The sequence below is a fragment of the Lipophrys pholis genome (assembly GCF_963383615.2).
Source record: "Lipophrys pholis genome assembly, contig: SCAFFOLD_342, whole genome shotgun sequence".
NCBI classification, from domain to species: Eukaryota; Metazoa; Chordata; class Actinopteri; order Blenniiformes; family Blenniidae; genus Lipophrys; species Lipophrys pholis.
This window is the reverse complement of record NW_028292101.1, coordinates 5,001-18,666: the sequence shown is the minus strand read 5'-3', so window position 1 is coordinate 18,666 and position 13,666 is coordinate 5,001. Positions and strand designations below refer to the sequence as shown.

The following is a 13,666-nucleotide window of genomic DNA, read 5'->3' as shown; positions in this document are numbered from 1 at the left end:
CACCATAGGGCGCACTGCACCTTAGGGCGCACTGCACCATAGGGCGCACTGCACCTTAGGGCGCACTGCACCATAGGGCGCACTGCACCTTAGGGCGCACTGCACCATAGGGCACTGCACCATAGGGCGCACTGCACCATAGGGCACTGCACCATAGGGCGCGCTGCGCGCTTTACCTGCTTTTCCTGTTGACTCTGGCGCCCCCTTCAGTGAAATGTCTCACAGAGTGTCAGATTTTTCAAGAAAAATGGACGTCTTCCTATCTGTTCACGGAGGTGAATGGTAAACCTGTGTGTCTGGTGTGCATGCAGCAGGTTTCGGTGCTTAAGGAAAACAATGTTCAGCACCACTATGAATCTCAGCATGGTGAAGAATACAACAGCTGAGGAATCAGGAGGTCAATGAAATGAGGGTCTCAGGAAACAGGAGGTCAATGAAATGAGGGTCTGAGGAAACAGGAGGTCAATGAAATGAGGGTCTGAGGAAACAGGAGGTCAATGAAATGATGGTCTGAGGAAACAGAATCTGTTTCCACCCGGAGCCGAGAGGTCAGTGATGCTGCGGTGAAAGCCAGCTAACTGCTAGCCATATAGCATTAGCGTCAAAGCCGTCCTGTGAGGGGAGTTGGTAATAAACGGTGCTGAAGGCTGCTGACATCGTGTCCTGAGAAGGGACAAGCTTTTGCCGACATCGTGTCCTGAGAAGGGACAAGCTTTTGCCGACATCGTGTCCTGAGAAGGGACAAGCTTTTGCCGACATCGTGTCCTGAGAAGGGACAAGCTTTTGCCGACATCGTGTCCTGAGAAGGGACAAGCTTTTGCCGACATCGTGTCCTGAGAAGGGACAAGCTTTTGCCGACATCGTGTCCTGAGAAGGGACAAGCTTTTGCTGACATCGTGTCCTGAGAAGGGACAAGCTTTTGCCGACATCGTGTCCTGAGAAGGGACAAGCTTTTGCCGACATCGTGTCCTGAGAAGGGACAAGCTTTTGCCGACATCGTGTCCTGAGAAGGGACAAGCTTGAGGAGAAATACCGTGGCAGACAGGATGTGGGAACTATGGGCAGGTTTGGACTGAAACGCTAAGGGGAGTCATTTCTGGTATTTCCTATTGCAGCTGATGAGAGTACTGATACTCTGACGTCGCTCCACCGGACATGTTCATTGGTGGAGTTGGTTCCTCTGACCGACACCACAACAGCTCAGGACATTTTGAGCTCCGTTGTTGGAGCGCTGGACAGAGTCGGGGCGGACTGGTCCCGCTCCGTCAGCCTGGCTACTGATGGTGCTCCGTCAGCCTGGCTACTGATGGTGCTCCGTCAGCCTGGCTACTGATGGTGCACCGTCAGCCTGGCTACTGATGGTGCTCCGTCAGCCTGGCTACTGATGGTGCTCCGTCAGCCTGGCTACTGATGGTGCACCGTCAGCCTGGCTACTGATGGTGCTCCGTCAGCCTGGCTACTGATGGTGCTCCGTCAGTGATCGGGAGAAAGGCAGGTGGTGTGACAAAGTTCAGAGAGAAAGTACAAGCCGCAAATGGAGGCGGTGGTTCTTACATCAGGAGGCTTTATGTTACAAGTCACTAAAAATGGATCACGTCATGGAGGAGGTTGTCTGAACTGTTCATCTGAGCCAGAAGGTCTCAATCATGGTCAGTCTGACAGCTTCCTGACTGGAACACCCCCATAGTCTGAATACCACACTGAAGGAAGAGGGTGGAGCAGAGGAGCTGAAGGAAGAGGGTGGAGCAGAGGAGCTGAAGGAAGAGGGTGGAGCAGAGGTGCTGAAGGAGCAGAGGTGCTGAAGGAAGAGGGTGGAGCAGAGGAGCTGAAGGAAGAGGGTGGAGCAGAGGTGCTGAAGGAAGAGGGTGGAGCAGAGGAGCTGAAGGAAGAGGGTGGAGCAGAGGAGCTGAAGGAAGAGGGTGGAGCAGAGGAGCTGAAGGAAGAGGGTGGAGCAGAGGTGCTGAAGGAAGAGGGTGGAGCAGAGGAGCTGAAGGAAGAGGGTGGAGCAGAGGAGCTGAAGGAGCAGAGGTGCTGAAGGAAGAGGGTGGAGCAGAGGAGCTGAAGGAAGAGGGTGGAGCAGAGGAGCTGAAGGAAGAGGGTGGAGCAGAGGAGCTGAAGGAAGAGGGTGGAGCAGAGGAGCTGAAGGAAGAGGGTGGAGCAGAGGTGCTGAAGGAAGAGGGTGGAGCAGAGGAGCTGAAGGAAGAGGGTGGAGCAGAGGTGCTGAAGGAAGAGGGTGGAGCAGAGGTGCTGAAGGAAGAGGGTGGAGCAGAGGAGCTGAAGGAAGAGGGTGGAGCAGAGGAGCTGAAGGAAGAGGGTGGAGCAGAGGAGCTGAAGGAAGAGGGTGGAGCAGAGGTGCTGAAGGAAGAGGGTGGAGCAGAGGAGCTGAAGGAAGAGGGTGGAGCAGAGGAGCTGAAGGAGCAGAGGTGCTGAAGGAAGAGGGTGGAGCAGAGGAGCTGAAGGAAGAGGGTGGAGCAGAGGAGCTGAAGGAAGAGGGTGGAGCAGAGGAGCTGAAGGAAGAGGGTGGAGCAGAGGTGCTGAAGGAGCAGAGGTGCTGAAGGAAGAGGGTGGAGCAGAGGAGCTGAAGGAAGAGGGTGGAGCAGAGGTGCTGAAGGAAGAGGGTGGAGCAGAGGAGCTGAAGGAAGAGGGTGGAGCAGAGGAGCTGAAGGAGCAGAGGTGCTGAAGGAAGAGGGTGGAGCAGAGGAGCTGAAGGAAGAGGGTGGAGCAGAGGAGCTGAAGGAAGAGGGTGGAGCAGAGGTGCTGAAGGAGCAGAGGTGCTGAAGGAAGAGGGTGGAGCAGAGGAGCTGAAGGAAGAGGGTGGAGCAGAGGTGCTGAAGGAAGAGGGTGGAGCAGAGGAGCTGAAGGAAGAGGGTGGAGCAGAGGAGCTGAAGGAAGAGGGTGGAGCAGAGGTGCTGAAGGAAGAGGGTGGAGCAGAGGAGCTGAAGGAAGAGGGTGGAGCAGAGGAGCTGAAGGAGCAGAGGTGCTGAAGGAAGAGGGTGGAGCAGAGGAGCTGAAGGAAGAGGGTGGAGCAGAGGAGCTGAAGGAAGAGGGTGGAGCAGAGGAGCTGAAGGAAGAGGGTGGAGCAGAGGAGCTGAAGGAAGAGGGTGGAGCAGAGGAGCTGAAGGAAGAGGGTGGAGCAGAGGTGCTGAAGGAAGAGGGTGGAGCAGAGGAGCTGAAGGAAGAGGGTGGAGCAGAGGAGCTGAAGGAGCAGAGGTGCTGAAGGAAGAGGGTGGAGCAGAGGAGCTGAAGGAAGAGGGTGGAGCAGAGGAGCTGAAGGAAGAGGGTGGAGCAGAGGAGCTGAAGGAAGAGGGTGGAGCAGAGGAGCTGAAGGAAGAGGGTGGAGCAGAGGAGCTGAAGGAAGAGGGTGGAGCAGAGGTGCTGAAGGAAGAGGGTGGAGCAGAGGAGCTGAAGGAAGAGGGTGGAGCAGAGGTGCTGAAGGAAGAGGGTGGAGCAGAGGTGCTGAAGGAAGAGGGTGGAGCAGAGGAGCTGAAGGAAGAGGGTGGAGCAGAGGAGCTGAAGGAAGAGGGTGGAGCAGAGGTGCTGAAGGAAGAGGGTGGAGCAGAGGAGCTGAAGGAAGAGGGTGGAGCAGAGGAGCTGAAGGAGCAGAGGTGCTGAAGGAAGAGGGTGGAGCAGAGGAGCTGAAGGAAGAGGGTGGAGCAGAGGAGCTGAAGGAAGAGGGTGGAGCAGAGGAGCTGAAGGAAGAGGGTGGAGCAGAGGAGCTGAAGGAAGAGGGTGGAGCAGAGGTGCTGAAGGAAGAGGGTGGAGCAGAGGAGCTGAAGGAAGAGGGTGGAGCAGAGGTGCTGAAGGAAGAGGGTGGAGCAGAGGTGCTGAAGGAAGAGGGTGGAGCAGAGGAGCTGAAGGAAGAGGGTGGAGCAGAGGAGCTGAAGGAAGAGGGTGGAGCAGAGGAGCTGAAGGAAGAGGGTGGAGCAGAGGAGCTGAAGGAAGAGGGTGGAGCAGAGGTGCTGAAGGAAGAGGGTGGAGCAGAGGAGCTGAAGGAAGAGGGTGGAGCAGAGGTGCTGAAGGTGGGGAAATCAGACACTTGATGGAGGAACAGGAGAACCTGTTCAGGAACTCCAGAGCCCACTGTGGCTGCAGGACCTTCATGGTTGATGTTCCAGAGCACTTGAATAATCTGAACTAAAGGTTACAAGGACGTAAAACTATGGTACCACAGTATTATGACAGCGTTCAGGTTAAAGCTCACGTTATGGGGGACGCAGACGGCAGGCGGTGACCCTGCTCATGTCCCCTGTCTCAGAGATGTGTGTTAGTCCTGACGTGACTCGGTACAAAGACTAGAGTTCAGGGTTGCTGAGGGAGTTTGAGAAGTGATTTCAGGTCTTTAGCCAACTTGAGACAGAATTTGCAGTTTGTCTCTCACCGTTCACAGTCGGAGCTTCTGATTGGCCCGTTGACATGCAACTTGAAACCATTGGTTTGCAGTGTGACGTAGAATTGAAGGACACATTTTACACGTGTCTCCTACCAGGCTGTCCTAAATGAAAGACGTTGTCCATGTTTGGGACCTTTGTGAGCAGGTCTCCTCAGTGATGAGCATTAATAAAACAACTGGCTGCTTCTCAGGACACGATGCTGATATTGATGCACTTGTTCAGGCTAAAAGATGCCAAGTTTCAGGGGCAAATCCTGAGCAGGACTAAACCCTATGGAATGCTGCTTTCAGCATCGCACTATGAAAATAAACAGCTTTGAATATTTGCTGTGCTAGTCAGTAACAGATTTACAACAGAAGAGTTTTGTTGAGTAAAATATTATTTCCTATGCATGCCATATATGTACTGTATGTGAGTTTATTTTTACATGTATACATTTGATGCATTAACAAGGAAGGGGACACGTTTACTTGATCAAATGTCTGTTTAAAACTGCTGCCACTTCAGATTTCAGGTGTGTAGAGTTCATGTGTTCAGAATCGCTTCCCAGATGTGGAAAATGGATTTTAAATCCTTTCTAAATGTGTTAGATGTATTTTAACATGCAGGACCACTGTCTGGTTTAAGTTCCACTAAACTGTGAATAAAGGTTCTGCAACATTGAACTATCACTGATCAGTTTTTATACATAATGCACTAGAATAAATGTTAAAGTGAGTAAAAGGGTTTATATTAAGTGTGTATATATTTAGTAAAAGGGACAATTCATTTTATCATTTACTTCTTCTTCTTTGCACTAATACAAAGAAAAAAGTGGACTTATTGTTCGTTCTGTAATTCTGGAATGAGTTTACTGGTCCGGCCCCGTGAGATCCCATTAAGTTGTACGAGGTCCCAAGACCTAAAGGAGTTTGACCCCCCTGGTCTACACCTACGACTGCAGTCCGACCCACAACAACAACCTCATAGTGAAGAAGACGACACTACGGTGGTGGGACTCATCTGGAGGGGGGGCGAGGCAGCCTACAGGGAGGAGGTCCTGGCAGGCTGGACTCATCTGGAGGGGGGGCGAGGCAGCCTACAGGGAGGAGGTCCTGGCAGACTGGACTCATCTGGAGGGGGGGCGAGGCAGACTGGACTCATCTGGAGGGGGGGCGAGGCAGCCTACAGGGAGGAGGTCCTGGCAGGCTGGACTCATCTGGAGGGGGGGCGAGGCAGTCTACAGGGAGGAGGTCCTGGCAGGCTGGACTCATCTGGAGGGGGGGCGAGGCAGCCTACAGGGAGGAGGTCCTGGCAGGCTGGACTCATCTGGAGGGGGGGCGAGGCAGCCTACAGGGAGGAGGTCCTGGCAGGCTGGACTCATCTGGAGGGGGGGCGAGGCAGCCTACAGGGAGGAGGTCCTGGCAGGCTGGACTCATCTGGAGGGGGGGCGAGGCAGCCTACAGGGAGGAGGTCCTGGCAGGCTGGACTCATCTGGAGGGGGGGCGAGGCAGCCTACAGGGAGGAGGTCCTGGCAGACTGGGGCTCAGAGAACCACCTCGCTCTGAACACCAAGAAAACTAAAGAGATCATCGTCGACTTCAGGAAACACAGCCCCCCTCTACATCAACGGTGGAGAGGGGTGTAGAGTGATGTAGAGGGGTGGAGAGTGATGTAGAGGGGTGGAGAGTGATGTAGAGGGGTGGAGTGTGATGTAGAGGGGTGGAGAGTGATGTAGAGGGGTGGAGAGTGATGTAGAGGGGTGGAGTGTGATGTAGAGGGGGGAGAGTGATGGAGAGGGGTGGAGAGTGATGTAGAGGGGTGGAGTGTGATGTAGAGGGGGGAGAGTGATGGAGAGGGGTGGAGAGTGATGTAGAGGGGTGGAGTGTGATGTAGAGGGGTGGAGAGGGGTGTAGAGGGGGGAAGAGTGATGTAGAGGGGTGGAGAGTGATGTAGAGGGGGGAGAGTGATGTAGAGGGGTGGAGTGTGATGTAGAGGGGGGAGAGTGATGGAGAGGGGTGGAGTGTGATGTAGAGGGGTGGAGAGGGGTGTAGAGGGGTGGAGAGTGATGTAGAGGGGTGGAGAGTGATGTAGAGGGGGGAGAGTGATGTAGAGGGGGGGAGAGAGTGATGTAGAGGGGTGGAGTGTGATGTAGAGGGGGGAGAGTGATGGAGAGGGGTGGAGAGTGATGTAGAGGGGGAGAGTGATGTAGAGGGGTGGAGAGTGATGTAGAGGGGGGAGAGTGATGTAGAGGGGGGGAGAGAGTGATGTAGAGGGGGGAGAGTGATGGAGAGGGGTGGAGTGTGATGTAGAGGGGGGGGAGAGTGATGGAGAGGGGTGGAGTGTGATGTAGAGGGGGGGAGTGTGATGTAGAGGGGGGGAGAGTGATGTAGAGGGGTGGAGAGTGATGTAGAGGGGGGAGAGTGATGTAGAGGGGGGAGAGAGTGATGTAGAGGGGTGGAGAGTGATGTAGAGGGGTGGAGAGTGATGTAGAGGGGGGGAGAGTGATGTAGAGGGGTGGAGAGTGATGTAGAGGGGGGAGAGAGTGATGTAGAGGGGGGAGAGTGATGTAGAGGGGGGAGAGTGATGGAGAGGGGTGGAGTGTGATGTAGAGGGGGGGGAGAGTGATGGAGAGGGGTGGAGTGTGATGTAGAGGGGGGGAGAGTGATGTAGAGGGGGGAGAGTGATGGAGAGGGGTGGAGTGTGATGTAGAGGGGTGGAGTGTGATGTAGAGGGGGGGAGAGTGATGTAGAGGGGTGGAGAGTGATGTAGAGGGGGGAGAGAGTGATGTAGAGGGGGAGAGTGATGTAGAGGGGGGAGAGTGATGGAGAGGGGTGGAGAGTGATATAGAGGGGTGGAGAGTGATATAGAGGGGTGGTGTGTGATATAGAGGGGTGGAGAGTGATGTAGAGGGGTGGAGTGTGATGTAGAGGGGGAGAGTGATGGAGAGGGGTGGAGTGTGATGTAGAGGGGTGGAGTGTGATGTAGAGGGGGGAGAGTGATGGAGAGGGGTGGAGTGTGATGTAGAGGGGTGGAGTGTGATATAGAGGGGTGGAGAGTGATGTAGAGGGGTGGAGTGTGATGTAGAGGGGTGGAGTGTGATGTAGAGGGGGGAGAGTGATGGAGAGGGGTGGAGTGTGATGTAGAGGGGGGAGAGTGATGTAGAGGGGGGGAGAATGATGGAGAGGGGTGGAGTGTGATGTAGAGGGGTGGAGTGTGATGTAGAGGGGTGGAGAGTGATATAGAGGGGTGGAGAGTGATATAGAGGGGTGGAGAGTGATATAGAGGGGTGGAGAGTGATATAGAGGGGTGGAGAGTGATATAGAGGGGTGGAGTGTGATGTAGAGGGGGGAGAGTGATGGAGAGGGGTGGAGTGTGATGTAGAGGGGTGGAGTGTGATGTAGAGGGGTGGAGTGTGATGTAGAGGGGGGAGAGTGATGGAGTGTGATGTAGAGGGGTGGAGTGTGATGTAGAGGGGTGGAGTGTGATGTAGAGGGGGGAGAGTGATGGAGAGGGGGGGAGAATGATGGAGAGGGGTGGAGTGTGATGTAGAGGGGTGGAGTGTGATGTAGAGGGGTGGAGAGTGATATAGAGGGGTGGAGAGTGATGTAGAGGGGTGGAGAGTGATATAGAGGGGTGGAGAGTGACATAGAGGGGTGGTGTGTGATATAGAGGGGTGGAGAGTGATGTAGAGGGGTGGAGTGTGATGTAGAGGGGGGAGAGTGATGGAGAGGGGTGGAGTGTGATGTAGAGGGGTGGAGTGTGATGTAGAGGGGGGAGAGTGATGGAGAGGGGTGGAGTGTGATGTAGAGGGGTGGAGTGTGATGTAGAGGGGTGGAGTGTGATGTAGAGGGGGGAGAGTGATGGAGAGGGGTGGAGTGTGATGTAGAGGGGGGGAGAGTGATGTAGAGGGGGGTGAGAGTGATGGAGTCTATATCATACTCGTTTTTCTCGATGAGAGGCGGTGGAGTGCTGATGTAGAGGGGTGGATATTTCTCTAGCAGCACTCTTTTATTGTGATATAGAGGGCTGGTGAGTTCTCTATCATACTCTTTTTCTCTAGGCAGTGCTGATGTCAGACGGGCTGGAGGTGTGATGTAGAGGGGCTGGAGTGTGATGTCAGACTCGGGTGAGTCTCGGTCCCCTCCTTCCTGCATACACATGCTACCACCGACAACGTGACAATAACAGGCATTCTATTCTATTCTAGTCTGACTGAAGACCTGTTACTGCCTGGAGACCTGTTACTGCCTGGAGACCTGTTTCTGACTGGAGACCTGTTTCTGACTGGCAGTGTTGCCAGTTACCTTGAAATGTAATGATTACAGATTACCAGTCCTATAAAAAGTAACTTAGTTACTTTACTGATTGTTTAAAAGTAACTAAGGTTACCTTTTAGTTGTATTCAGCAGCCAACAACACCCCCTACTGGCTCAATATCAAAATGACAACCTTTGACCTCCTGCTGGTCCACGTTTAACCTTTGACCTCCTGCTGGTCCACGTTTAACCTTTGACCTCCTCCTGGTCCACGTTTAACCTTTGACCTTCATTCTTTGTTTTTATATCTGACTCACAGTTTTACCATTACTGGTATTTGATAAGCCGGTGAGGTAGTTATAGTCTGTTGCATTATTTAATTGCCCCTGGGGACAAATAGTCTTTCATTGATTGAAAAAAAAGGGGCGGGGCTTCCTGCCAATATATATTTTTACTCATGAAAATGATATGTATTATAATATATTATATTAATGATATACTATTTCTAACATTTGCAGTTTTCTTGACGTTAGTTTGTTCCCATTCTTTTGTGCAGCCTGCACGAGTTAGAGCGAGCTGGCCTGTGATTGGCTGAGAGTGGAGAAGGGGGCGGGTCAGGTGAGCATGCAGAGACTGTGTGTGTGTGTGTGTGTGTGTGTGTGTGTGTGGAGGAGAATGGAGGAGCGTCCCGGCTCTAATAAAGCAGCCGTACAGGACAGAAACTCGTCTTCCTCTCAGACGTCCTGTGAGACACGACCATAGTAACTCAGAGAACACATTGGATTACTATTACTGGAACAAGTGGTCATATGAGAATAATACGTTACTGACCCATCAGGCAGTGCAGGTTAACTAGTACCGACCCATCAGGCAGTGCAGTTTAACTAGTACCGACCCATCAGGCAGTGCAGTTTAACTAGTACCGACCCATCAGGCAGTGCAGGTTAACTAGTACCGACCCATCAGGCAGTGCAGGTTGGCTCTGATTGGCTGACAGTGCAGGTGGGCTCTGATTGGCTGACAGTGCAGGTTGGCTCTGATTGGCTGACAGTGCAGGTTGGCTCTGATTGGCTGACAGTGCAGACGAATGGAGTCCAAGGAAAGAAAGTTTAGAACAATTGAAAAGTTTATTAAAAAACAAAAACCACAGAATGGGAGACAATCTAAACAGCGGGAGGGTGTGAGGAGGTCGTTCAGGGCCGAGGGGGGGGTCTCATCCCGGGAGGAGGCGGTCCTAAGAAGGGAACAGAGCAGTGCTGTGATCTGATTGGCTCACCACAGAGCAGATCCACCACCGTCACACCTACCTCTCATTCCTGGAGGCGGCGGCCTCATGCCCGGCGGGGGCATCCCCATTGGAGCGCCTCGCCCTGGGCCCGGGGGCATCCCCATCGGGGGGCCCATGGGGGGCCGCATCCCTGGGGGCGGGCCCATCATACCTGCGGGGGGAGGGGGGGGGGGGGGGGGGGGGGGCGCAAAAGTGACGCATCACTGACAGTCCAACAGTTTCAGGAGTGGTTACCACGGTAACGGCTCATCTAACCTGGAGGCGGAGCTCCTCTGCCCATCGGGGGCGGGGCTCCTCGGCCAGGCGGGTACTGTGTCGGTGCACCAGCAATACTCGCCCCCGCTGCTGCCGCGGCAACCGTCCCTCTACCCTGTGGTGTCATCACCTGCCGACACACACACCGTGAGCACACCCACACCCACACACACCCACACCCACACCCACACACACACCCCTCCCTACCTGCTGTGACGGCCCCCCCACTCCTCTGACGGGTCCAGCCAGTCCAGCAGGAGCCTGAGGCATTGGAGCTCCTGCAGGAACACCGCGACCTGCTGCTCGGCCCACACCTGGACCTCCAGCCACGCCTGCCAGCGGCACCCGGGCGATCCCCGTCTGCAACACAGGACTAGTTACATCCCCACAGGACTAGTTACATCCCCACAGGACTAGTTACATCCCCACAGGACTAGTTACATCCCCACGAGCATCAACACAGGACTAGTTGAGCTGCGGTCCCAGGCGGAGCTTCAGCCGGAGCGCCTCCTCTCAGTAACAGGAGGCGGAGCTTCAGCCGGAGCGCCTCCTCTCAGTAACAGGAGGCGGAGCTTCAGCCGGAGCGCCTCCTCTCAGTAACAGGAGGCGGAGCTCCTCCTCTCAGTAACAGGAGGCGGAGCTCCTCCTCTCAGTAACAGGAGGCGGAGCTTCAGCTGGAGCTCCTCCTCTCAGTAACAGGAGGCGGAGCTTCAGGAGCAGGACAATGAGAACGTTTAGGGCGGTGTCAGAGGCGCTTCCATGTCCTTCCCCCGAAGCGTCCCCGCTTGGTTCACAGCCCCGCCTACATTTTAATCATACTTTGCCGTACTGCACCCCCACCACGCTCTGGAACGTACTGCGGTGGAACCGCGGCTTTAGATCTGGTTAGATCCACACTGAGCAGCAACACCAGGGCTCTGTAAGTCAGAACCTGGAGGGCCGCAGCCCTGCATGTTCTCACATCCCTCCTGTATTTAACCCCTGAATGTCCTGATGGTTCTTCACCACGTTCTGCACAAAGCCAGAGAACCAGCCTCATTCCAATCAGCCGGAGCAGGGAGACGTGAGAACATGCAGGGCGGCACCTCCAGGATCAACAGTGTTTCTAGCGGCTCCAGAACAACTTACATCTTTGGGGGGGGGGCCCTCCACCGTCATGGACACCAGGTTCTCCCCCCGCAGCAGAACCAGACCCAGGACCCTCTTTTCCTCACGCTCAGGCTGCTTGGAGTTCTTGGGCCTGTGGAGAACATCCATCAACTCTGACAGCAGAGGACTTGAGATTGAGCAAAGCATGATGGGACGTGTGGCGGTGCGAGCAAAGCATGATGGGACGTGTGGCGGTGCGAGCAAAGCATGATGGGACGTGTGGCGGTGCGAGCAAAGCATGATGGGACGTGTGGCGGTGCGAGCAAAGCATGATGGGACGTGTGGCGGTGCGAGCAAAGCATGATGGGAAGGTTCAGCACGTACTTGATCTTGCGGAACTCGTCGCAGTCACACAGGATGAGGTTCATGTGCTTGTCGAAGGCCTTGAAGGTTCCGATGAAGATCCTGCCGTCCTGCAGGATGCACCTCATCCTGAAGTCGATGTGCTGCAGCATCTTGCTGCTCTTCCCCACCGTCTGCAGCCAATCAGAGACAGCCGTCACCAGACATTAGTACACACCCACTTCCCCCGATCAGAGGATCAGACTGAACTGACCCCGCCCCCATTTAAGTTTCACGATTCCTCAAACTGACATCAGATTCTTCTGTTGGTCAAACTAGAATCGGGAAGAGACGCAACACCTCCTTCCACCTCCACCCTCTCAAACATCACGACGTAGCGCCGACTGTAGGAAACTACTGGGCCGCACTCTTCTACACCCCTGAGGGGTTCTTACCTGCTGAGTTCCAGTGAGAAACAGACTTCCCCACGATGGACGGCGTGCTGACCCAGTCCTTTCATTAGTTTCACATTAGAAAACAAATCAACATTCCTTTACAACTTTTACTGTTCAAGATTAAACATTCGGATGTTCGATGTACGTTTCTTTTATTTCACTGTATATAATAAATATAACTCATTCCTCCAAAGTTGTACTTGTGTATCATCTCTTCCCAACCTTTTAAGCTATCCCTCTTAATGTAGAGTCTACGATAAAAAGTTAGAAGTACAAGGCTAATATATCATTCTATTAATAGTTTACTTGATAACAAGTATGTTAATGACACCATTTGTTCAAAAGCAAGTCTCAGCAGTTCTCTCTGGTGCCACAGAGTGAAGAGACCCAACCAATATGGCGGCGACGCTGGTTCTCTCTGGTGCCACAGAGTGAAGAGACCCAACCAATATGGCGGCGACGCTGGTTCTCTCTGGTGCCACAGAGTGAAGAGACCCAACCAATATGGCGGCGACGCTGGTTCTCTCTTGGGGCTTTTACACAAAAAAACCCAAAACAGATTCCAGTTCTTAAATGAGCACCGCCAAAGAACCGGTTCTTTTTCCACTGTTGACAGAGCCAGCGAGAGCCACGTCATGGTGTCACTCCAAAACGTGATACGTCACCGATTTCACCAATTTAGCACTGACGGCGCTCGTAGAAGAACCAGGAGACGGACCGGAGCAGTGGCTTGGTCCGGGTCGCTCCATCTACTGTTGCCTGAAACTCGGACTCACCAAAGAGCCAGAAAACATCGAGTCTCCTCGTTTCCCTGTTGGTGTTCGTTCACGTCAGTCTCGTTTTAGTCCGGATGACCATTGATAAAATAATAGTGATGTCCCGATCCGATCGGTAGATATCGGATCGGGGCCGATACTGCTGATTTGTGACTGATCGGGCATCGGCAAATCCAGCCGATCAAAAACAAACAAACAAGACTTTTTCCGGTCAGCTGCCGTAAAGCGAGCCTCGTGTGCCACCTGCCGTAAAGCGAGCCTCGTGTGCCACCTGCCGTAAAGCGAGCCTCGTGTGCCACCTGCCGTAAAGCGAGCCTCGTGTGCCACCTGCCGTAAAGCGAGCCTCGTGTGCCACCTGCCGTAAAGCGAGGTGAGCAGCCTGGAGGGGTTTTAAGGTTGATAACCAAACCAGTCCTGAGAGGTGGAGCACCAGAGCTTCACCACAGTCCTGAGAGGTGGAGCACCAGAGCTTCACCACAGTGCCGAGAGGTGGAGCACCAGAGCTTCACCACAGTGCCGAGAGGTGGAGCACCAGAGCTTCACCACAGTCCCGAGAGGTGGAGCACCAGAGCTTCACCACAGTCCTGAGAGGTGGAGCACCAGAGCTTCACCACAGTCCTGAGAGGTGGAGCACCAGAGCTTCACCACAGTGCCGAGAGGTGGAGCACCAGAGCTTCACCACAGTCCCGAGAGGTGGAGCACCAGAGCTTCGTTCAACACAACTAATCTGATAAGACATCTAAAGTAAACATGCGGTGGAGTACGCTCAGCAAACACCATCATCCGTGGACAATAGATGACGTAATGCCCCCCCCCCACCGCGGTCCCTACG

At 54.2% G+C, this 13,666-nt stretch overlaps 1 protein-coding gene across 1 annotated transcript in view; it reads right to left on the bottom strand.

Moving 5' to 3' along the window:
- Positions 1-9,732: 9,732 nt before the first annotated feature.
- snrpb (small nuclear ribonucleoprotein polypeptides B and B1) overlaps positions 9,733-13,666 on the bottom strand; it is a 7,091-nt gene continuing 3,157 nt past the window's right edge. Inside the window, exons 2-7 of the mRNA XM_080493865.1 lie at positions 11,646-11,797; positions 11,301-11,412; positions 10,380-10,532; positions 10,173-10,302; positions 9,937-10,068; positions 9,733-9,863 (exon numbers count right to left, since the gene is read on the bottom strand). Coding sequence (XP_080349991.1) covers positions 9,823-9,863; positions 9,937-10,068; positions 10,173-10,302; positions 10,380-10,532; positions 11,301-11,412; positions 11,646-11,797 — 720 coding nt within the window. The 3' untranslated portion in view covers positions 9,733-9,822. The remainder of the gene's footprint in view (positions 9,864-9,936; positions 10,069-10,172; positions 10,303-10,379; positions 10,533-11,300; positions 11,413-11,645; positions 11,798-13,666) is intronic.